Here is a 25913-nt window from a genome sequence, read left to right on the forward strand (position 1 = left end):
TTCTTTGTTTTCCCGCAAGACAGACGCGCAGCGGATTTTCTTATGAGAGAAATCAACATGGGTTCCAATAAGGTTAGTGCAGGTGGTGAAAAAGGGAAAAGGTGACGCTTACCATTGAAATGAAGATGAAAAATATCAGCGTGGTGTGCGCATCCGTGAACTGTCTCGACAATACGACCGTAGAATGTCTACGAACTCGACGGTCCTCCTCCGACCTCTGTTAGCCAGTCTTTAAAAATCAATGTGACAATTATTATTGTGGTAACGTAGCCAAAGAAATCACCAGTTCGTCAGGTTTTTAATAATTTATTTCAGAACTTGTGCAACAGAAGACGCCTTCTGTTCGCCGCAGTCGACGCCAACAACAGAACATTAAAAAAGAAAGTAAAATATCTACCGCACCTATCTTACTGTCACGTCAGCTGCGCGGTGCGTTCAGGTACACGCAAAACACCCATCACATTAGAACCCAATCCGTTACATTATTATAGGAATTATTATTATTATTATTATACTGTATTATTATTTTTTTTGTTTATAATTTATTCGTAATGCTATGGGTATTTGCCATTTGTAATCGTACCAACTGTATTTATTAAGGATTTAGTGTAGATTTTCAGGCTATGGAGCGAATTAATGGAATTATAATGTATTTTTATCAGAAAATCCTGCTCACCATACGACCATTTCGAATTCAAAACAAGGTCCTGGAACGAATTAACTTTGTATGTGGAGGTTCTGCTGTAATGGAGTTGTATGGCTTTAAAATTTTCTGCTTTCCCTGAATATGTCACCCAGCCCCACAAAAATGAATTGCAGTGAACCATTTTCATGACTGAGGTTTTGATAGAATCAAAAAGAGAATGTTGTCATTTTTCTAATGACATCATTTTGACGTTTCTCTGAGAAATTATGACTTAAAGTTAGGAGGTTTGTACATCTTGGATTACCAAAATTAAAGCAGCAATAGGTAACTTTTCAGTTTTGGTCGATTTTAGCGACGCAGGTGGTAAAGAGCGGTAGTGTTTTGCCGCAAGGAAGACTTCGTTTCCCATGGGGACCAGCGCACAGTTTCGTAAAATCCTGATCTCCCAGCCGCCTGCAGATGGATTAAACAATATTTTTGTTTCTAGCAACTGTGTGAAAGATGAATAGTAATGAGGTAATGAATCCAGTTGGGGCTAAACAATATCATATGACGATGTTGACAATGAGAAACGTTTGATTTTGTGCCGTATTTCTTCACCGGTTTCACGCTAGCGAGTGAAAGCCGGGCCAATGTGCCCTTTTATCGTGGTAGCCTCCCTTTTTCTTTTTCTTTTTTTCGGACAAAACTTTTTTATCACTATTTAGCTCTTCCATCTTTGCAGAATTTGCGCAAAAGCGTTCGCATCGACTTCCGTCTTTATAACGAAAGGGGGAAGTGACGTATGCCGAAAAGCAGTCAGCACAAGATTCAAAAGTTAACCACTGTTGCTTAAGATAAAAACGGACTCAGCAAATGGCACTTTTATTTTAATACCAATCCTTTGTGTGTCCTTAGCAAATGGCATGTTTGTGAGGGTGAAGAATCACCTTATTTGGCACACACACTTAGGATATATTTGAGGAACTGTTTACTATACATTTCAGACTTGAAATAACGGCTTTAATGTATTTTATTTCACTTTTGAAATTCATTCTGAAACTCTGTCATTCAACTTCATCGGCAACTTCATTGGGGTCTTGATTGCTTGAACAAACCTGAGTAGGTAAAAACGGTGACGGCAATTGGCCATAAAATGCAGAGGAAACTCCAGCATGTGGTGTCATAGTAGATACAAGCCACAGCGACATCCTTGACTTGGAACACCTTTGACTCTACTTGGAGGGAAACTGCAACTGCAGCACATCTTCAAAACAACGGTTTTGTGTAAATATATAGAAAATTCGTGTGAGTACAAAGAAGCCTTCAGACCTCAGAGAATGCAATATTTCTGAGTAATTAGTTGAAGTAGTAAGTAGTTAGTTCAAATTTGGAGTGATACCTTGATGAAGACCCAAGAAACCCCATCAAAAAGCATGGATCACAACTAGGGATGTCCCGATCCAGGGTTTTGCACTTCCGATCCGATACCGATATTGTTTTGCACTTCCAATCCGATACCGATACTGGCCGATACCGATACCGGCCTATCTGAGCATGTGTCAAAGTTAAATGTTATTTATCCTCCTTACTTAGTTGTCAGACTCATGTTGAAAAAGGTTTTAGTACTCTTGATAACAACTAGCCAGCTGAATTAGGTGAGTTTAAATAACACACAACGGTTGGTAACAAGAAACTGACTTGTTTATTCAGTGACAAACAAAACATTATAAAAAAACAAACAGAAATGGCATAGTCAGTCAGTAAAACGTGCAAATAATATTGTAAACTGTCTTAAAAATGCAAAACACACAAACAACCTCAGTGGAAAATCCCACAAACCCCCCTCGTGCATTAGTTACAAAAATTGCATAAAAAGCCTCTCAGGTTTAAATAAACGACTATTTCAGTATCAAGTTAACATTTTAAAACAGTAAATAAAATACTCAAGTCCCCATTCTGTATCAACAGCTTTAAACTACATTCAATTCATTTAATTATGCGAATCAACTGTTGAAGTTGTTAAAATTGCTCCCGTTATTCCATAATTTCCCTTCTGTCTATTTTCGACATGTGAAAGTTTTAAAACTGTTTTGAAGATAGATTCAAGTCATGATTTTGCCGATTTAGGAGTATTTTAGATAAAAAGTTAATTAGGTTCGCTTGGAAGGTTCACAACAGCCTACTAGGGAAGTCTCCTGCTTTAAGATGGCGGCTGTTTACTAACGCAACTAGTTCTCAATACTTCAATGTTGCTAACGCCGTCGAGTCTGTCATTTAGCATCTGGTTCTATACACATATGATATCTATTATCGACAGTAAAACGATGTTGACGTAGTTTGTAGCGGCTGTCTGCAGCAGTCAGGTATTCTTGTGTTTTTTATCCAGCGGCATGAGTTGAGCTAAAGCCGTGAGTTGAGCATTGGCATTACCCGGGTCTATGACAAGCATGATGTTTACTCTCGGGACGCAATGCGGTCCGTTTCTCATTGTGTCCCGAAGACCGCGCTGTGTATTAGTTCCGCTTTACTTGACATATTTCAATAATCGGAATTTGGATGTTTGTGAATCGTTCTCGAATCTTCCACGGCCGAATCGCTCAAGGATGTAATGACGGCTGGGCATGTTGTACCGTGGTTCTAAGTGTTGGATGGTGCGTCTTTACTCACGAGAGATAATGGCTCGTCATCCAGAATGAATTCTTCAGCAATGACTCTTGTTATTCCCTGGGCTTTGGGATTGTCGAGTGCCAGTTTGTCACGCATAGCAAAAGTTTCTGCCAGTGTTAGTTGCGTAGGACCTTTCTTTTTGTCTTCGGTTCTCTTAACATACTCCTCATATTGTTTGTGGTGGTATTTCGCTAAATGCTCGATTAGGTTGGTTGTATTAAAACTTCTTACAGCTTTACCACCACGCTTGACTTTATTGTGGCATATGTTGCACTCTGCCTCGTCTTTGTCATCCTTTAAGGTGAAATGATCCCACACGGCTGACATTTTTACCGATAAAGTCTCTCGGTAAATTGGGAGACGGTAATGTAAATGTAGTGTGTTGAAGGTGTGCCGTAAAATGCGGACCGGATTTTAGGGAAACCGAAGCAAAAAACTGGAATGGATTATGTAAATCGGTGCGCTGGCAAAACCCGGACGGGACTTTAAAAATAGAACTGGATCGGAAATCTGGATCGGAATTTTTCCGTGTGGGCCGATACCGATGCGCATTTTTTTGCCCAAATCGGCGTCCGATCCGATCCAAATATCGGATCGGGACATCTCTAATCACAACACAATAAAATTGAGACCTCATTTTTCCGAGACAATTCTAATAGAATTCCATAATTACTCTTGAGCTTCTGTTCAGAAGTTCATCGAAATTGTATACACTGTGTATGGCTTCGTGAGCCATTTTATTGAAAGCATGGTAAGCTGGTCGAATTTTGATGTATGATTTCTAAAATCTGTCAAACTTAGAGGCACACCTCCCCAAACCCCTTCAAGAAATCTTGCCTCGAATAAAAAATCGGGCTGTGAAGTGAGCTCCACTGTACAAGTCTCCATGTCTACAATGTCGTGTTTGGACACAGTGTCAGCAGCTGAGCCCCTCTGGCTGGGTTTGTGTGTGTGTCTGTGTGCGTGTCTGTACGTGAGCGCCTCTGGCTTTTTCCTCTGCTGCCTAGCACACTCCTGTCTTGCCTCGCCTCAACCAAACTTTAGATTTCCCCTCGGCCCATCTGCTAATTGAAAGCCCGCTCCAAGCCTGAAGGCTTTGTTTAATTTTTACTCGACATGTTTTGTGCATGTGTGCGCGCACATCAGTGCACGTGTGTCATTTGTGCGTAAGTAATTGTGTATGTTGTGCGTCTCCGCCTGCTACTTGTACATGCATGTATTCAGGTTCAGGGCACCGTGGCGGTGTGTCCACGCCTCAGCTATTGAGCCGCAGGTGTTACCGTAGGCTATTGCAGTGTCTACTACCTCACAAGAGTCCCCTACCCGCATGAAATTGGTCGCTCATAGAACCCCAATTAATTACATAAATTTGTGACCATTATCGCAACTTGTGAAGACGATCCTCCTTGAGATATGAACCAATTTGTCAGTATTTTGAGACATGAGCTGTCCTACTGCTAATCACCATGAGGACAGGACAGGACTGGACAGTACAGTTTAGATAAAGGTTTATTGCCACTCTAAAGGATTATTTCAATTTTATTTAAGGTCATTACTAGAGGCGTGCGAAATTTCAGATTCTTAGATTATTCGCGATTCGGCCGTGGAAGATTCGAGAACGATTCACAAACATCCAAATTCTGATTATTGAATTATACAAGGTGAAGCGGAAATAAAAACTCAGCCAGCGTGGTCTTCAGGATGCAATGAGGAACGGACCGAGAGTAAATATCATGTTCAACTCATGCCGCTAGATAAAAAAAAAAAACAATAATACCTGACTGCGGCCGTCAGCCGCTACAAACAGCGCCCAGTTGCTTGTTGCTACAAACATACGGCAACATACGGCTATGGTAGATATCACATATATCTAGACTAGATGTGAGACAGACGACGGCCGTGTTACATCATATACCAAGAACGAGATGCGAAATGACAGTTTCCCGCGCTAGTAAACATGCGCCATCTTAAAGCAGTAGACTTCTCTAGAAGGCTCTGTTGTAGCGAACCTAATTACTTTTCATCTTAAAAAAATTGAATCTACAGTATCTTTAAATGATGAAACCGTTTTAAAACTTTCATTTCGAAAGTAGACAGAAGGGAAATTATGGAATAACAGGAACAATTTTAACAACTTTAACGGTTGATTCACAACATTAAATTAATTGAATGTAGTTTTAAGCTGCCGATACACATCGAGATACAGAATGGAGACTTGAGTATTTTATTTACTGTTTTTAACGGTTAACTTGATACTGAAATAGTAGTTTGTTTAGCCTGAGAGGATTTTTTGAACAATTTTGGAACTAGTGTACAAAAAATTAAAAGCGCGGGGGTTGGGGGGCGGGTTGTGGTGCATCAATAATCGATTTATAATCGAATCGAAGCCTCTGAATCGTAATCGAATCGTTAGGTGCCCAAAGATTCCAACCTCTAGTCATTACTGTACCTTTTTAGACTGCCTGCAGAGAGGTCTCAAAAACTCTATTTCTTTGTTCTTATGTTCTTCTTGAGGAGGACACTAACTAAGATTACTACATCTCTGTAACCCGTGGACAGATCAGAACAAAATTTGGTAGGCATATTTTCTTCGCATGTACAGTGGGGAGAACAAGTATTTGATACACTGCCAATGGGTTTTCCCATTAGCAGTGTATCAAATACTTGTTCTCCCCACTGTATATGTATCCATCCTTGGAGCCTTATTTAGATTTCTTTTTTTCTTCTTCTTGGGGCTCATTAATTGGATTAATAAATTGCAAAATTGAAATTGCTACTCCTCCATCATATATAGATGGATAAAAATTATATGATGATTGAATGGATTTGTTTTTTCCAGAGCTGATTAATAACATGAATTGTGGAATTAAAATTGCTCTGTCATTTGTGGACGAATAAAAATTAAATTTTCGGAGCCCAATTCAGACTTTCTATTTTTGGCTCAGGGCTAATTACATTCGGCAGTCAGCGTTTTGTGGCAAACTCTGAACACGTCCAAAAGCAGAGGTATGGCGTCGTAAAAGCATTCTTTTCGGTGGACGGAGACACACACGTCACAGCCGATGAAACCTTGATAAATGAGCTTTCTTTGAAGTTTGAGACACTCTGAAAATAGGCCTCACACCTCCAATTGCTAGGCTAAATGAGATCTCGATGTACGTTTGTGTGGAACTGTAGTTCACAAAAAACAACAACAAAAAACTAGTCCATTCTCGCCGAAAATAGTAAAGCTCTTTACAAGGCTATTACAATCTCTCCTGCTCCTTAAAATAAGACTTGCTGTTTTCTTGTGCAACAACTGGAATCTATCTGGAGCCAGGCGAGTGGGCCGAATTCTAGCTGTGACAAAAGCGTCGCAAAGTCGCTCCCAGTCGGGCTAAGCAGCGACTGGCAGAGTGGGTGTGGGTTCCGCAGAAAAAGATGTGACAAAAAGAGGAAGTAGTCGTGCTACCTACAAGTATTGTACTAAACCACAGCAAATGCACATGTATGTATTTAAATACTAATTAATTTCTATATTGTTTGCCTGATTGAACTCCTTGCACACTGGCTCAAATACACTGTCCTCGATGGTTGCGGGACATCAATGGAAGGCAACTTCAGAACAAGCATGTAGCAGTGATGAAGCAAATTGATTTTCTGTCATTTCATATTTTTTTGATACGTCCCTCCAAACCGCGGACATGTTGGCTGTGAGCCACTAGTGTTCGCGAGACAGCGTCAGCCAGCGTGTTGCTTCTCGCTGTGTTTTGATAACGTTACCACTAGAGCTGGGAATCTTTGGGCACCTAACGATTCGATTACGATTCAGAGGCTCCGATTCGGTTATAAAACGATTATTGATGCACCCCCCTCCTTTTTTTTTTTTTTTTTTTTTTTTTTTTTTAATGTTTTGTACATTAGTTCCAAAATTGTTCATAAATACTTTCAGGCTAAACCACACTACTATTTCAGTATCAAGTTAACATATAGCAGTAAACAAATATACAAAAATAACATTAAATAAAAAACTCCAGTTCCCATTCTGTATCAGCAGCTTTAAACTACATTCAATTAATTTAATGTTGTGAATCAACCATTAAATTTGTTAAAATTGCTCCCGTTATTCCATAATTTCCCTTTTGTCTACTTTCGACATGTGAAAGTTTTAAAACTATTTTAAAGATAGATTCAAGTCAATATTTTACCGATTTAGGAGTATTTTAGATAAAAAGTTAATTAGGTTTGCTTGGAAGGTTCGCTACAACAGCCTTGCAGGGAAGTGTACTGCTTTAAGATGGCGGCCGTTTATAACGCCGGCATCTAGCTTTTTGTAGATGTGCTGCTAACACTACCAAATCTATATTGCATCTAGTCCTATATAAATGATATCCACCGTAACATTATATGGATGTACTTTGGAGCAGCTTTTCGGCAGCAGTCAGGTATGTTGTTGTGTTTTTTTTTATCTCGTTGCATGAGTTGAGCTAGAGCCGTGAGTTGAGCATTGGCATTACCCGAGGGGCCGGGTAATGGGAAGCATGATGTTTAGCTACTCTCGCTCCGTTCTGTCCCGAAGACCGCACGGCGCGCTGAGTGTTGTGTACTTCCGCTTTACTTCGCATATTTCAATAATTGGTATTTGGATGTTTGTGAATTGTTCTCGAATCTTCCACGGCCGAATCGCGAATACTCTAAGAATCGGAAATTTTGCACACCTCTAGTTATCACAAGACTAAGGTATTCGGTGTTGAACTTTGTTTTCCAAACCGAAAACCAATAATGCATTTTTTAGTAATTTTCGGCCGATAGTTTTCGGTGCCAAATTTTCGGTCACATCTCTAATATATATATTTTATACACGCCTGTGTTACTTGAGGTACCATGCGGTTCACTTTCATGGTTTAATTTTCCCCTAAGAATTTTATATGTATTCTAGTTTGCTCGGCATTGAGTTGGGAGGGGCCAGTCCCACTGCTGGCTGAGTGGAGACTTAACGCGCAAGGGGAGCCCATCTCCGTGCAAGCCGCGTTGGGAGGACCACCAATGGGCACCAGATTGAAGCATATGATTGCGCCGTACATTTGAAATGTCCAAGATCAATGTGTAAATACATCAACAGCTCATCATAGCTCGTTCATGTCAAGCGAGCCGACCGGTTCCACATTTGAGATTATGGGTTGGCACAGAGCCAGATGCACTCATCAAAAGAGCCAGTTATGGCTCATGAGACATAGGTTCCCCACCACTGTAGTTCAGTATTCTACAATTCCACAGAGATATATTTTTCCTTATTAAAATACACATTTCAGCCCTTTTATGGGTAAGGGGTGCTTAAAACGATTGGCGGCATTTCCGCTCATTCACGAGGAAAAATATTTTGAGATTCAAATTTTGTATCTCAAGGCACCACTGTATCTTGTTTGATTTACCCAGAGTGATTTAATTATGATAAAATAATAAGGGCACCCACAGGCTGGGTTTTGACTTTTTCGAATAAGCCTGCGGGGGAGCGAGGGAGCGTAATTTGATGTGCGAAGGCTGGTGCACACGTGACACACACTTGACATGTAGAATCAAATCATGTGTTATTTACCTTCCTGCCTATGTCTGGCCTCCCGAGGAGCCAATTTACAATAGCAAATGTTTGCATAAATCACGCGCGTGACCACCCCCCCCTCCCCACTACTCATTCCATCTTCAATCCCAGCCAACTCAGAGCGGCCCCCCTGACAGGATCCAGACCTTCCCGCTGCTTAATTATCCGTCTGAATATGCAACACGCGGCACTGCGGCTTGTCCGTGCTCCCTTGCCGTGGCGAATCGCACCCCGCGGCACATCGACAAGTCAAGCCAAAGCCCCCCTCCCACATCCCGCCGCTATTACCTCAGCTGGCCAAATTCATTAACTTGCTCATTTCAAGTCAAGAGCAACACACAGCCTTGTAAGACCTTCAAACCTGAAGTTCACACCATAATATTAGGAACACCTCTCAGAATTTGACGCACCGCGTTTAACTAATGGCTGCCATTGAGAGCAATAATAGTACAATCCATTTTGACTTGGGGTGTTGGCTGTCAGCGTTAAAGTCTGTTAAAACACAATAATCAAAATATTGTATGGAAAAAGTAATTTTATTTAAAAAAAGTAACAGGTTAACGTGACGTTTTTTGTTTTGACATTATATATATCCACTGCTGCAGTTATCTGATTTACTGTGGGCGCCAATCCCCCACCCACCCCATCCGGACCCGCCATGGGTGTGTTCTATGTGTGCAGGTGTGTAAACTAAGCAAATATAGCGAGTTACAGAGTCTTATCGTTTGTGACACGCTGCAGACAACGATGCTAATCCTTATAGCTCCAGCTGTCGCCGTCTAGACGGTAAATGCAGCAAACCGCAGCCAATCAATACAGCAAATGATCCATTGGACACACACGTGCACTTCCACAGAGTCCAGGAATGTGTGTTTATAGCTAAGAGGAGCACAAAATGGTCAATTTGTTGGTCTAAAGTGGAGTCTCATCACAAGTCCCAGGGGGAATGTCTGCATTCTCGCAGGCTAATAAGAAGCCTGAACGCAGGCTGGCCGATTGGAAATCCATCCTCATTTATCCTGGTTATTATGTGGCTAGCATTAGCATGCAAAGCGCTGCTTGTTCATTACTGTTCAGATGGAACGGTCGCCGGTTTGGAGAGGACACTGCCAATTTGTTTCTGGAGACAATAGTATTTGCTAACTTTGACAATGAACATCACTCTTGCTCCATTTGCATGTGGTGCAGGTGATTCAATATACTGCACAGCATTGTACGATGTACTCAAGTTAGGATGCAATGCAATTAGGTCAAACAATAAAACTTTTTATGATTCAATCCTAAGAACATGTTACTATTCACTGGTTTGGAAAAAACAATCACTCCAGTTACAACGATATTTTCGATACAATGCGATAAGATCGTTTTGTAAATTATAGTTCATAAATTTCAATATGATTTAATATACTTGGCTTCATTTGCAATACAACAGAAATCCATTTCTGTTCACTCCGTTTACTATACAAACAGGATTAATTGTTTTTTGTGATAGGAGGCACCAGGGGGTCCACTAGGACCTCAGCAGAGCTCAACGTCTTTGTCTCTGGATGAGCACGAGCGTCGTATCTCCCACTCCTTGTATGGTGCACTGGAGGATCTGGATGATAACCTGATGCCTCGACATGGCGTGATGCCTCGCACAGTTGGTAAGACCTTAGCTTATCTCAGTTTTACCACCAAATTAGGTAATTTTAAAACAGTTTCTGAGTCATTTCATCATTGGATGTGGTTGTTTTGTTTAAACAGATGTGGAAAGTGTTTTAAGATGAAATCTGACTTGATGGTTGTTTCACATTTTTCTCACCAAAAAAAAATCACTTTTTGTACAGTAGCTTCACCTAGTTGTACGATACAAGGAAGCATGGCACACCAACAAATCGCTGCCATAAAATGAAAAGATGAAAAATCATTAGCAGAGAAAGTCAACGGAAAGTGTCACAGGCCAACCTTTGATGTGTTTTTGTATCTCTCCAAGCGACTACTCAGCCGCAAAATATGTCAACTCTGTTTCATGCAAATTGCTTGTCATTTGACACCCAGTGAATGTAAACAACAAAAAAATCTTCAGCTGTGGGTGACAGAAAGTGTTAATAGGTGCTGTTCGCTCATGCTTGACAAACAAGCGAGAGGACAGGACGGGGACTGCTCGGTTCATTGTCACCAAGGCAACAGGCTTAGACAGTGTTGAAAGGTGAAGCTAGATGTACAGTACGTCTTTACAAGTATAAAATCACCTGTGGGCTTCTTTAGACCTTCAAAGTAAAAGTCCAGACATTTTAAGATGCAGGCTGCTGCTTTCTGTCTTCACACTTCTTCAGCTCCAAAGACCTTTTTCACACTTCAGACTGCAAGTAGCCCAAAAAAAAAAAAAAAAAAAAAAAAAGGTTCCACAGCAGGCGTGAAAGGCCTGGACTCAAGATAAGACCACCAAGACATGTTTATATTACCAAGAAGGGAGGCTCTCAAATAAAGGACTGATTCCTTTTCTCCTTCAAGACTGGAGCATTTGTAGCTAAAGACAAAGCCGCAAAAAGTTAAAAAGGAATTACAGAGACAGTTTGTGTTCTCATTTGAGGAGGAAAAGCAGAATGTCGCCTCTTGTACTCCAAAGATGAGAAGCAAAGCTGAGCGTTAAATGGACTTTGCCTGTGTCTAAAAACGGAATGCTTTACAATTTTCAACGCTGTGCACCTTAAAGCTATAGATGGCTGCTGGGTGCTGCCAGTTTAACTGATGCAATTCAGTATGTTCACTCATTTTACTTTTCCAACATTAGACTATTTAACATTTGTACCTGTTTGTGGTTGTACTTTGACTCTGCATCTCGAATCTCTGCGTTTCAAAATCAATAGATTAATGACAAATGTATGGCTCCTGCTTCTTCATATTGCTAACAAAAGCAGCACCTGAGATGCAATGAATAATATCTTTAGAGGAACAATACCTGACATTTCACTGGAAGAAAAGGAGGCGTTGCGGGGGTGACAGGATGCTCTGAATGGAGCTGTAAAAAGGTGAGAGTGACATCTCTTCATTGTGTTTTCCCTCTGTTTGCATAATTGGAAAGGAGCTTGTTGAATACGTTTTGTAGCAAATTTGAACCAAGCTGTACACATGATGTGAAATATGAAGTACAGGGGCACCTGTATTTGTCCATTGGCCACGCTTGTGTCGCATTTTTTTGCTATGAATTAAGATGCCATTAATTTGATAAAATAGTCCTTTACAGTACCAGTGCAGCAATAACATAAATAGAATGAATGAATTAAGCAGTTTGCACATCATGAATAAATACCTTACTTCACTGGGGATCCTTCTGATGTGCTTCTGATACTACACACAGTTATAATGATTAAACAGAACACATTGGCATCTCAGCTGCAATAATATTAGTTGTTTCTTATAGAGGATAAAAAATATATCCTTGTGACAATTATTGTTGTATGCACTTGTTATTCAAGGTACAACCATATTGAACTTAACTTTGGACACTGAAGTATTTATTTGCCATTGGCGAGTCCAGCAGAAACAACACTGATGTGTTTAAAAGGAAGAACTTTCACACTTGCTCAATTGAATAATGTACTTTCACACAACAAGAGATGTTCCATTCTAAATGCAAAAAGATGGAGTGAATTTGAGAAGCACCAAGGTGAATTGGATGGGAATTGAAAATCCAACCGAAATAGCCAACTACCTGCATATATAACTGTGTAGCTCCTTTTCTTTCTTCATGCAACCTGTCGTGATCAACACACGTGCCTGATTTCGTGTCATATTTTAGTTACTCAGTTAACCCAAACTGTGTTTACCTGTGATATATTCGCTGAATTGGGCCATGCTGCTGATAAGTTACATTTATGCTATCAAACAAAAACAAACCACATGTGATTGAAGAAACATAGAGGCTTTGTTAAATCCTGAGTGAGAGCACTCAAGGTGAGAGTGTGTCAGTAGTTGCTTTCCATTTAAGGTGAACTGTATTCACTACAACTATATATCATCTTTATTTGCCAAGTATGCACAAAACATGCATTGAATCTTTGTCCGGTACATTGCCACTTTAGTATAACATTATACAACAATCAAGCCATGCTAACAAAAATATATTTAGGATGTAACATACAAGTAAGTTCAGAGCCATAAGTCATTTAAGGAGATAGAAGTAGTGCAAAGGTGCTGTGCAATGACAGCTGTGACTTCTCCAAGAATATAAAGTTACCTGAAGTGCAGTAAGTGTGACACAGTGACGATAGTGCAACTGATGCATTTCTTATGAAATATAAAGTGACAGTAGCATGAAATGCTGATCACTGCAATATAAAGTGACAATATAGTGATCTCTCGTTTTCACGGTTAATGGGGACCAGAACCCACCTCGATAAGTGAAAAACTGCCAAGTAAAAAAAAGTGTGTTCAATGCTTTTATTCAGATTTGGTATTGGAAAAAGATGCATAGAAGAAACGTTTTTCACTTTTTTTCTCCAAAGTATAATTAAAAAATATTAATAAACGGTTTTTAAGCACTTCAAATGTAATAATGATACGTTTTAAACATGTTACTGCCCCACCGAATTATTTTAAAACAAGAATAAAGCAGAAAAATGTTTGGCTTTATTTAATGCATCATTGAGTGAGTCCACTCAAATCCGCTCAAGGTGCTCACTTACAGTGCCACTGCAACTGTTTAACAAGTTAAACAATGATTGACACATGCAGCACTTTGAAGTTCGCTCTTCTGGCCAGATCAAACATTAAACGTCTGTCAGTCGTTGTTAACTTTAATAAGCAACTCCAGTGCACTGCTACCAACAAAGAGCAGGGAGAGGGAGGGAGGGAGAGTGAGACTACGCGATCGGCTCGGGACAGCTCATCAGTATTTTTTTTTTTCTTTAATTGAAAAAGAATCTGCGATGGACTTAGAGCACAAAGTTTGAAGCGCGAAGTAGCGAGGGTTCACGGTATTATCGAATACTGATCAAACAGCCCTTATGTACTTTACATATAAATGCAGTACGGCTACATCAGGGAGCCATATAATTCTCCTCTATCATTAGGTGATTACACTGTATACATTTCAAATTTGGACTGTGTGGTAATCCCATTGTCTTATGCCACTTGTACCAGAAATGATGCCATAATTTTTATTTTTTTAATGAAAAAATTCAACTTGAAGTTTGTGACGAACGTGATGTAGGAGTCCAAATACTGTATCCGATATTTGGGCTCCGCCAAGGCGGCAGGGAAACATGCCATATCATAGCAGCACCCAGAATAGGAGGAAATGCAGAGCTAATTTTAAAGTTTTTATTTATTTATTTATTTTATTCTTATTATTTTTTTAAATTGAACTCAACAACAATTACTGTACTTACACATATCCACATATTCAAGACATTAGTGAGGAGCATTTTTTTTTCTTTTAAAAATTTGTTTAATTCAAACGTAGGTGTTTGCAAACATCTGCTTCATAAAACAATTGACAAAAATTGACAGACATATACAGATTTATTCAATACTGGTTACATGGATGCTGGGTAACGCTATGTGTGACTCCATCAAGGTTCACTGATTCACTTCACTTACCTAGCAATTCACTTGCAGTACAAATTACGCCAATAATTTTAGTAGGTAGTAAATGATTCCCCCCCCCCCCCCCCCCTTCTTGATACAACAAACATGAGCTAGATGCTCGAGGCTTCATGGTCCTAAATCCCCCATCCGTTCTTGCTCCCTGTACACATTCAATTTGAAAGTGGAGATTAACCACAAAGTCTTGCGCTGTGTGTATCAGCGAGGGGTTTTAAGGCCGGCTTTTTGGTGAGAGAGAGCGCCGACTTATTTTCTTTTCCCGCCTTAGTCGGCGGGGAAGTTTTTATCTTCATTTGCGGCGTTGGCGCAGCTTGAATTAATCACGCTGTTGTGACACTGGAACGCCGCTGTGCCCGATGACAAACTCTCTAAGCTGATTAGCCCGTTGCCTCGCCTTGCCTTTACCCAGTGTCCTCAATATGTTATTTGCTTTAAAAAGTCATCCTCTGTTTTTTTGTTTTATCTTTTATTTTTGCTCTTTTTCTTTGTTGTACTTGTGCAGTCTTGTGTTTATATCTGCAACAAGTCTTTGTTTGGAGGGAATCTCATTATAATTATACTAGATTGTATTGTTATAATGAATCATATTGGAATTAGAAAGATTAGTATAATATATTTTGTGAGCTGTTTTGTAAATGGAGTGAATCGTATCCGAATTGAAGCAATTCATACAGGAATTGCACCGAATATGAGTGATAAGAGGAGGAATTCACAATGTAATTTATTGAATAGAGTCGTACTTGACCCGACTCCGACCCAAAATGGTTGCTTGGAGTAAATTTATCATGACACATCACGATTAGTTTGAATCATATGTTTTATAATTTGGGTGAATCCCATTGTATCATAATTTGAGTAATTTGTATTTTATCCTAATCACAGTGTATTACGTTGCATCTTCATTAGAGAGCAAAGTATCGTAACATAATGAATATAATTTCTATTGTAATTCCGAGAGAATTGGATTGAATAATCTTACATTGTACCTTGAATGAATTTTATCTGTTATGACTGGGGGGAATTGTATTTTATTGTAATACAACTGAGTGACATTGTGCCAATGGTTTTTTTGCTTATTGTATATGGTAACTTGTAGAGGTGTGCGAAATTTCCGATTCTTAGATTCGGTTCGGCCGTGGAAGATTCGAGAACGATTCACAAACATCCAAATTCCGATTATTGAAATATGTCAAGTAAAGCGGAAGTAAAACACACTAAGCGCGCCGCGCGGTCTTCAGAACACAATGAGGAACGGAGCGAGAGTAGCTAAACATCATGCTTGTCATTACGCGGCCCCTCGGGTAATGCAAATGCTCAACTCACGGCTCTAGCTCAACTCATGCCGCGAGATAAAAAAACAACAACATACCTGACTGCTGCCGACAGCTGCTACAAAGTACGTCCACATAAAGTTAAGGTAGATATCATATTTATATAAGACTAGATGCAAAATAGACTCGGTGGCGATAGCAGAACATGTACAGAAAGCTAGATGCAGGCGTTGGTAAATGGCCGCCATCTTAAAGCAGTAGACTTCCCTGCAAGGCTGTTGTAGCGAACCTTCCAAGCGAACCTAATTAACTTTTTATCTAAAATACTCATAAATCGGTAAAATATTGACTTGAATCCATTTTTAAAATAGTTTTAAAACTTTCACATGTCGAAAGTAGACAAAAGAGAAATTAATAACAGGAATAACCGGAGCAATTTTAGCAACTTTAACGGTTGATTCACAACATTAAATTAGTTGAATGTAGTTTAAAGCTGCTGATACAGAATGGGGATTTGAGTATATTATTTATTGTTTTTAACTGTTAACTTGATACTGAAATAGTCGTTTATTTAAGCCTGCGAGGATTTTTTTTTTTTTAGTTTTTGAAACTAATGTACAAAACATTAGCAGCTAATAGCAAGGGGGAGGGGTGTCATCAATAATTGATTTATAATCGAATCGTAGCCTCTAAATAATCGTAATCGTAATCGAATCGTCAGGTGCCCAAAGATTCCCACCTCTAGTAACTTGTATAGCATAGCGCTTTATTTATATACACCATTGCGTCCAATTGCTTTAAAGGCTACTTTCACCCATTTACACAACAGCAAATAGTACTGCTGTTTTGCTCAAGGACACTCGGGCAAGGACAGTGGGTCGTCAGTCTAATTCAACTATACAGCATATTATACAGTATCTTGTATCGTAGTTGTAGTTCATAATATCATAATGGATGAGAAGCGCAATTTTAAAAGTATTGAATTGTGACATCCATACTAAAATTTTTCATTGTAATTTGAATGACTCAGTAATTGCATTGAATCAGTGAATCATTTTCTTTGTACTAGTGGGAATTGCCACCACCAAGCAACTACAACAGGTTATTCATTTTAAAGAGTCTTTGATTCAGCATTTTTGTTGTCTATTTTGCAATCTTTTATTCTTGGTGGTGTAGTCCAACAGCCTCAGGCCAGCGTGTTCGCTTCAGCGACAAATCTTTCAATACTTTACTCAAGGTTGTTGTCAAACCTTTTAGTATGACTAGTCCCTTTTATTTTTTATCCTTCTGGAGTTCAGTGAGGCTTCGCAAAAAGCATATAATGTCAATTTATATTACGTCAGCCTGTTGACGCTAAACTGGGTGTCATTTTCAGGCAACTACCAGCTTTCCCCGACCGTCAACATGCCGCAGGATGACACGGTAATCATTGAGGATGACGGGCCACCGGTCCTCCCTCCTCACATGTCTGACCAGTCGTCATCCAGCTCCCACGACGACGTAGGAGGAAGCAGTGGCTTCAACGCCAACGTAACGCCGTCCTGGGCTCAAGAGATGCCTTCTCCCAAGGACAGGTGGGAATGAGGGAGCTGTGTGTATTGTTCACAAATTTAAATTTGGCAGGCTTGATCATAACTGTCTGTGTTGTGTCAAATTTACAAGATATATTTTTGGTCCCTTCATAGGCTCTTCAATTTTCATTTTGTTGTGCGTCTTTTAAATTCACAATGTTCAAATTGATAACTTCTCATTTTGTTTTTATTTGTGCCTTTTAAAAATCAAATGCGTCTTTAAAAATCAAATGCGTCCCTTGAGCTCGGAATGTTTCCCCACCTGTTTTTTCAAATCGGGTTTGTGACTTAGTTCACAGACACCGGAAGAAATCAATGCCGCTGACGCTGCCTTCCAGCGGGAAGGTTTTGGCCGACAGAGCATGTCAGAGAAGCGCACCAAGCAGTTTGGAGATGCCTCACAGCTGGAGATCATCAAGACGCGCAAGTCCAAGAGCATGGACCTAGGTAGCTATTTCTCATACAACACGCCTATGATGAGTAGCCTGTTTGAAAAGTAATAACGAAAGTAGGGCTGGGTGTTGAATGGATTAATGGAATAATTAGTTTACATTAATAAGATGGCTGGAACCAGTGTTAGGTTATTAAAAAAAGTCAGTGTTGGGAACCTTTCCAGTTGGTATCTATATTTAACAACCTTTCCAACTTTTTAAGCTATTTGTTTGTAATTTGTAATTCACGGTGAGTAGTAAATAAGTTTCTTTCTATAGATTTGTAACAATAGACATTACGTATTGTATTGGAATGAAGGTACACCTTGCACAAGCCTGCACTATTAATCATCATCAAGTATGCATATCATACTTGAGAAACTACAGTACGACCTTCAAAAAATTAGGTGTCTTTTGTGAATAAGATCAGCATTGCCCAAAGACTGAAGCAGCAATGTTCATGGGGAAAAATGTCACATAAGTCGGATTATGGGAAAAAAATGACCCTCTTTTTATTTATTAGCAATGAATTTATGAAATGTGGGCTTTAATCTGTTGTTTCAACTGCAACACGTACTGTAGAATCACATAGGTGAATTGCACCTTTCCATTATAGTTTGTGTGCTTGGGGTTCAATCCAAATTGTGCGCCATCACCTCTAAGCCAAAACCTTTCTAACACATCTCACGTGACCTTCAACATTTCAATGATCTTCACGTCTCCTATTTGCTCGATGTTTTTTCTCCTTGAAACTCCTTTTGAGATGCTTGCCCTTCTCTAACTGCCCCACTTGTTCTCATCATCATCATCATTAACAGTAGCAACCCCATCCATTCTTCCATCCTCATCCTTCTTCTCAGCTGCTTCTCTGGCATGGTATGCCATGACTTCCACCCTGACCTTTCGTGATGTTTGCTGTAGCAGGATGTTGCATGAGGAATGTGACCAATACTAACTGAAGCCCCAAATATTTTGCCCCTCCCCGTCTTCCGCTTCCTTTAACAGTAGCCGACGAGATTAACCTCAGCCTGCGGCCCGACGCCGGCACAGGTAAGGGTTAGTGGGTAGCAGGAGCGTGACGTGCCAAAGTAGAGTCCAAGACATTCACAATTTCTGAATGATGACCTGAAATATTGATGCTCCAAAAATCACATTGTATTCTGAAATATCCTCAGTGACCCTATAGTGTCATTCTTTTCTGAGCACAGGCCGTCATCTGTGATTGATTGCTCTTCCCTTGAACTGAGTGGTTTACAAGACAGGAAAGGAGAGTCATGGTTTCACTGCTTTTTTAAATAAGTAAAACGAAAAAAAAACATGAATACAAACATACAGCAAGCAAATTATGCATTTGCTTGAGTAAAGAATCATGTTTCCTTGAAAGTTATATCAGAAAACTGATGTGAACGTTGGCCACCCATAGTTCAATCAGTTAAACGGACAGACAACAGTTTTATCGTGTGCATCCCAATCTTGTTTATTTAAATGAACAAAAGTCAAATGTTCATTTTTCAAATTTATAAGAGTGTAAGACAATATAAATAATAGCCAGTATTTCCAAGAAGTGGCCAATCTAAACTTGGTGTATTCGACTAATAGACTCAATGTGCAACATGCACCATGCATGTCTTTGAATCTCCAGCCAAGAGTGACAACCCTCAAAACAAGTAAAATAACTTGAAAGAAAAGATTTTTAAACATCTTGATTTAGGGATAGGCTATAAAAAGTTATGAGATATTAGCTGTCAATTTCAACCGTAAGGAACATAGCATGGAAATGGAAGACCACAAATTATTGTGTAGGGCAGAAGTAGAGAAAGAAAAATATTGTGGAGGCCAAGGCGAATGATTGTGAGAATGGTCAATAAGGGTGTAACGGTTACATGTATTTGTATTGAACCGTTGCGGTACGTGGTGCTCGGTTCGGAACGGAGGCGTACCGAACGAGTTTCTGACGTAATGTAACCCTTACTTTTTGAGGCTGTGTGTCGATCGGTTAACAGTTTCTTTGTGTAGATTATATTTACTCCGTCTTCTCTACTATAATGAGGACCAACACGGTAGGACAGTATAACCCAGAAACGTCAACGGCGCGACAACGTGGCAGCGCGAGAACGCAGTGAAACGCAGGCGTTAAAGTCAATCAGCCAATGCACACCAGTCGCAGTGCGGCTGCGTTTTAGACGCATCCCAGAAGCGGCTCAACACGATGCATGCAAAAAGAACGGCAGAGTTTATTATTTGACGTGAGATGTGACCCCTCTGCGTCAACACTACTACCTGTAGCTAGGATCGGGCAGACCGGAAGTCACTCGTGTAAAAATACGGTGGATCCGGTCGATTTTCAAACTAATATGCAATCGTAACCCACTTTTTGAGTCCATCAGATCTCTTGAGTGGTAGATCGGGGCACAGTTGACTTGTCTTTGTTGATTTACTGCTGTCTTCTCTGCTATAATAACCAACACAGCCCCGTGTTCAATACAAAACCCCCCCTACCACAACAAAACAAGTAGGAACTAATATTCACTTAGGAACTAAAGTTATACAGTATAAGATATGCAATATAAATGAATACTACATCACATTTGTAAAATATAAACACATAATAAAATAAATAATAGCCCATTTAAATAAATGATGAAATCAATAATAAAATTGAAATGAGCTAAAACAACAGTAATCAAATAATATTACACAGATCCTGCTTACACAATTAAATTAATTAATTTCTGTGTGGCGCTTTAACTTGAGAAAATCTACCAATAAAGTTTTGGAAACCGTTCATAAGAAAAAAAAAAGATTCATTGAGGCATTTCATTCGTAAAATACATGTTAAAATCTTTGTCATTGGGATTGCTTTTCTCTTTAGCACAGGACTTCTTTTTTCTTTCAGAAAGAAAGAAAGCTGACCAATACGCGGGGTCTGAAAGGCAAATTGTGGTTGGATTATCTTTAAATACCCGCTACTTTTTGAGCAGAATTCTATCTTTGTATAGGCTAATGTTCCTATTGTTGAAAGCACAAAGGTGTGTAATAAACAACTAGCACATTTATATTTTGCATTTTGTTTTCTCAATCTACCGAAAATGAACCGAACCGTGACCTCAAAACTGAGGTACGTACCGAACCGAGATTTTTGTGTACCGTTACACCCCTAATGGTCAAAGACCACCCAAAGTCCACCACCAAAGGAACACAACATGATATTGCTACTGATAGTGTCACAGTGCCTCATTCAAGAATTCAGTGCATCTTGCACCGAGAGAAGCTGTACTGGGGAATGTAACAGAAGAAGCCTTTGCTGGACAAATGCTGAAAACTGACATCCTTGAGGTGTGCAAAAGCACATTATGGCCAACAGATTCCTTTTGGAATAAGGTACTATGGACTGATGAGACAAAGATTGTTGTTTTGGGATTACAAGGGGTGTTATGCATGTTATGCACACAAGAATACAACATTTCAAGAAAAGCACAGTCAGCGGACACATCTGCAGCGTCTGAGAACTTAAAGCCCTGTCTTATTTTCTCCCATTTTAAAGCTTTATTGCATCTACTTAGCAATGTTTTTATTCATTGAAATTTGGCAGGTTTACTAACAAGTCTTTTCTTTCACCTAATCAAATAAATGATTAATGTTGACTGGATCACTGGTCCAAAATACATATATCCAGAATTCAGAAACTCAATGGAAGCCATAGGAAAAGTCTAGAAGCTGTTAGTTCGGCAAAAGGAGGCTCTACTGAATATCGACTCCCTGCACCTGTATAATTTTGTTTTTATGCATGTTGTATATCTTTCGTTAGTCCAATAAACTTAGTTTTGCTTCAGAAATATTACACCAGCTATCAATTTTTTGTTATATCTAAGTGAAGTTGCTAACTTAAACCCTCAATGATTTATAAATTGAAAAAAAAAATAGAAACGACCGAATACTGGATGTTCTCTGTCCCTTTAAAACAGCAAGCAGCGTGCGTGTATGTATATGTGAATTGAACAACCCCCCCCCAAAAAAATTATATATACAGTTTGTGTATGTATATATGTATTGACATAGACACTGTTAAAATTTAATTTGTGTTTCTCCACAGTGCTCAACCAATTTAGTCTGAACATTCATCAAATCATTGTGATGGAGAAAGAACCTTATTGATTTCATTTTTTTAATTTTTTTTTTATCCCAGCTCGTTGAGCAGACACAATTGCTCCTGTTCTGTTTTGAGGTCACCGTTAAAGACAATATATTTTGGCTTTTTTTTTTTGTTTGTAGCCGATGAGTTTGGCTGGCTAATTACGCCGCCTGTGTGCTCCCTCCTCTTTTGAGGTGGCGTGTTGACGGCAAGTGATCCATCACTGTCAAGTCTGGGCACTTTTCAAAAACCTAACAGTGGTGGAGTCACTCGCTAATTATCGTCGCTCACATTAGCGCTCTACAACAGCAGTGCCCATCATCCGTGAACGAGATGTTAAAGGGGTGTAAGACCATGAAAAATATGCAACATCCGAAAAGTCCAGAGATGTGGGCATTTTAATCCAAAATGCACCTCAATGTTGTGACGTGGTTGTTTGACATGACCAAATATTATTATTATTATTATAAATGATTCAAAGTGTCACATTAAAATGTGACAAAAAAGGACTGGCTCAGCCATATTTTCAGTTTGACTCTGTTGTTTAATATCACACTTGATGGGTGGTCATGCACTCTAGCCACACCAGACAAACATTAAAAAGTCAATATCCAATCAAATATTCCCCTTTCCTATCCATTATCGCTACAGTGAAGCCTATGGAAGTTGTCGTGCACATTTATTGAAAGCAGCTGCAGGTTTCCACTCCCACGTGAAACTGAAACTTGCTTGATGTGATTTTAGAGCTCCTCTGGGATGACTTTAAAATAATCACGTGCTCGTAAATAATGCACGCTCCGTTTGACGGAGACCAAACAAGACGTGACGCCTTGCGTGAACGACCTTCAGACGGCTTCTTTTCACTCAAGCATGTCAAAGTATAAAGTACCTCAAAGATGGAACGCAAGTACTAGGCAGAAACAGACTACAAATCAGGGTGGCTTGCCTCCCTTGCCAAAGAGTGGAAGGAGGAAGAATTTTCTTGGACAAACAAATTGTGTCATTGTGATGGTACTAAAAGTTATACCTGTAGAAGGAGGCTGAGATTATTCATAGAAGTTATTAGCACAAATCCAAGATATACTTGTCGAAGCTAAGCTTGTGGTAGTTATAGAAGTTGTAGAAGTAGCATGAGTAAAAAATTTTGGCATAGTAGTTGTAATGTAGAAGTTAGTCAAAAGTAGTGGTGGAACTTGTGGAAATAATAATAAGATTAAATTAGTAGTAGAAATAGTTTCAATCATAGTACAATTTGTAATAGTACTTTGTACATTAAAACAATTAGTGGTGATAGTTGTTGAAGTAGGAGTAAATAAGTTGGAAATGTAGTAAAAGTAGTAGTTGAAGTAATTGTAGAAGGCCTAGTAATAGGAGTAGGAAGAGTAGTAGAACTTGTATTAATAAAGTAGCTTTAGTCATAATGGGAGGCGAGGAACGCAACCGTAACATGGCCCTGAAGACCCATTGGTAAAAAGAATTTGTGTTTAGCGGCAGCCCCATTCAGCTTTGACATGAAAGTTTTTGAAAGTAGCACGGAATCAATAAGAGATCATTTAAGGAATCGTTTATGTTGTGACCATCACCAGAAAGGTGTCTAGTGATTTGTGACCACTCCAGTCTTTGTCTTGTCTTTGTCATTTACAAACAACTTGTCACAAAAATAGACTTCGCTGCAGTTGACAAATAAAGTTGTGTTTTTGTATTAATGACAATTGTCTAAAGCAGGGGTCCCCAAACTTTTTCCTGTGAGCGCCACATAACTTTTCCCTTCTCTGATGAGGGGCCGGGGTCAGTTTGCAACAGAAAAGGTGTGACAATTGCAGGAGTGCCTAAATGTAAAAATCTATTGTTTTTCAGAAAGCCACAATCAAATAACCCTTTCTGGATTATTCACGGAACAAAAGTAAATAAAAAAAAATAATAATAATAATAACAATATAATATGATGTATAGGGCTGTCAAAATTATCGCGTTAACGGGCGGTAATTAATTTTTAAAATTAATCACGTTTAAATATTTGATGCATTTAACGCACATGCCCCGCTCAAACAGATTAAAATGACAGCACAGTGTCATGTGCACTTGTTACTTTTGTTTTATAGTGTTTTGTCACCCTCTGCTGACTCTTGGGTGCGACTGATTTTAAGGGTTTCAGCACCATTGTGTAATTATTGACATCAACAATGGCGAGCTACTAGTTTATTTTTTGACTGAAAATTTTACAAATGTTATTAAAACGAAAACATTAAGAGGGCTTTTAATATACAATTTCTATAACTTGTACTAACATTTATCTTTTAAGAACCACAAGTCTTTCTATCCATGGATCGCTTTAACAGTTAAAAATGTTATTGCTATCTTGTTGATTTATTCTTATAATAAACAAGTACAGTACTTATTAATATACATTATAATATAATATAATAAATAATAATAACACTATTAATAATATAATATAATAAATAATAATTACACTATTAATTAAATAGATAATAACCAAATAACCCTCTCTGGGTTCTTCACAGAAAAAAAAAAGCCAGGAAATAAATAACACTATCGGGGGGGGGGGGCATTTTGTTCAAGGGGCCGGACCAAATGTGGAGGCGGGCCGCATCCGGCCCGCGGGCCGTAGTTTGGGGACCCCTGGTCTAAAGTATATCAAAAGGCGCTCCAAAAAGTAGTTTTTTTTTCTTCTTCTTCTTCTTCTTCTAGGAGAAAAAAACAGACAAGCAATTAAATCAATGAAAGTAATGGCCTAAACAATTCTTAACTGTTTCACTCCGTTTCAAATCACCTGTCAGCTGTTGGAACAAAAGCTGCTTTTATTTTAGACAAGTGTACAATCAGCTTGTCGTTTGATTAAAAAAACTAATAATAGAACAAGTCAATGGAATATATATATTTTTTGAAAATCTGTTGCAGAAAAGGCTGCGGTTTTCCTATTGTAAAAAAGCAAAAGCAAAAAAAAAGTTGTTAGAAAGGGTTTTGTATTCAAATAAAATAAGTTAATGAACATAATTTTTATAGCTGTGTATTTGTCCAAAGAAAAGTTTGATTGTTTATTATAAATCTCATCAGAATTTTTTTTCCATAGGATTTTTCAAGGGATGAATAATGAAATCATTTTCTATAATGCATTGATGAAAGTTCTATTGAATGTGTCTTCATGTGTTTCAATCAGGTTCGTCCACAAAGGATGTGGGTCCATCCTTGGGGCTGAAGAAGTCGAGCTCTCTTGAGAGTCTCCAGACAGCGGTTGCCGAGGTGACGCTCAACGGCGACCTTCCTTTCCACCGGCCTCGTCCTCGCATCATCCGAGGCCGCGGCTGCAACGAAAGCTTCCGTGCCGCCATCGACAAGTCATACGACCGGCCACCTGCCGCCGAGGACGATGATGAGGGCATGGAGACGTGTAAGATGTCTGCCGTCAAATCGCCCATCTCCTTCCTGTTGATTACACGTTTCATACCCAACGCAGCCACTGCCGGGCAAGTTGGCATTCTTCAGCGAGGACCTCGGTTGTCATGTAACTCGCCGTCTCGTGCCTGAAACTTTGCATTGTGATGCATGGGCGTGACGGCATTTTTGCCCACAGCTGAACTCTCACTGTTTGTGTTGGATTGGCTGAATTGGTGACTAACTGCGAGTCGGTGTGTAGAAGACCGGTCGGAAAGAACGCTGTTAGTGCTAACGTTAATGAATTAGTGTTTCACAATGTTAATTGAAAACTTCCTTACTATGTGCTAAGTTATTCCTGCTAGGGGTGGGAATCTCTTGGTACCTCACGATACGATACGTTTTGCGATAAAAAGCTCACGATAACGATGATCTCACAATATAGCGATACAACGATTATCGATACATGGGTTTGGAAATTATTTTGGGATATTCTACAGAATATCTTATAAACAAAAAACGAACTACCATAATTTTCAGACTATAAGCCGCTGCTTTTTTCCCTCATTTTGAATCCTGCGGTTTTAAATCCAGTGTGGCTTATTTGTTGATTTGGATTAATGGGTAACACTTTATTTGGCAGTGGC

At 39.2% G+C, this 25913-nt stretch overlaps 1 protein-coding gene across 8 annotated transcripts in view; it reads left to right on the forward strand.

Moving 5' to 3' along the window:
* LOC130930158 (partitioning defective 3 homolog) overlaps positions 1–25913 on the forward strand; it is a 215149-nt gene that overhangs the window by 135625 nt on the left and 53611 nt on the right. For 7 of the 8 annotated variants that reach the window (XR_009066999.1, XR_009067000.1, XM_057857914.1 and 4 more), the window contains 5 exons: positions 10366–10519; positions 17112–17310; positions 17600–17754; positions 18744–18788; positions 25052–25282. Coding sequence is in view for 6 of the 8 variants with exons in the window: in XM_057857914.1 (XP_057713897.1) it covers positions 10366–10519; positions 17112–17310; positions 17600–17754; positions 18744–18788; positions 25052–25282 (784 nt within the window). In the remaining 2 variants the exon portion in view is untranslated. The remainder of the gene's footprint in view (positions 1–10365; positions 10520–17111; positions 17311–17599; positions 17755–18743; positions 18789–25051; positions 25283–25913) is intronic. The other variant, XM_057857915.1, reaches the window with a different exon arrangement.

Source organism: Corythoichthys intestinalis, chromosome 14 (genome assembly GCF_030265065.1).
Source record: "Corythoichthys intestinalis isolate RoL2023-P3 chromosome 14, ASM3026506v1, whole genome shotgun sequence".
In the NCBI taxonomy this organism is placed as follows: Eukaryota; Metazoa; Chordata; class Actinopteri; order Syngnathiformes; family Syngnathidae; genus Corythoichthys; species Corythoichthys intestinalis.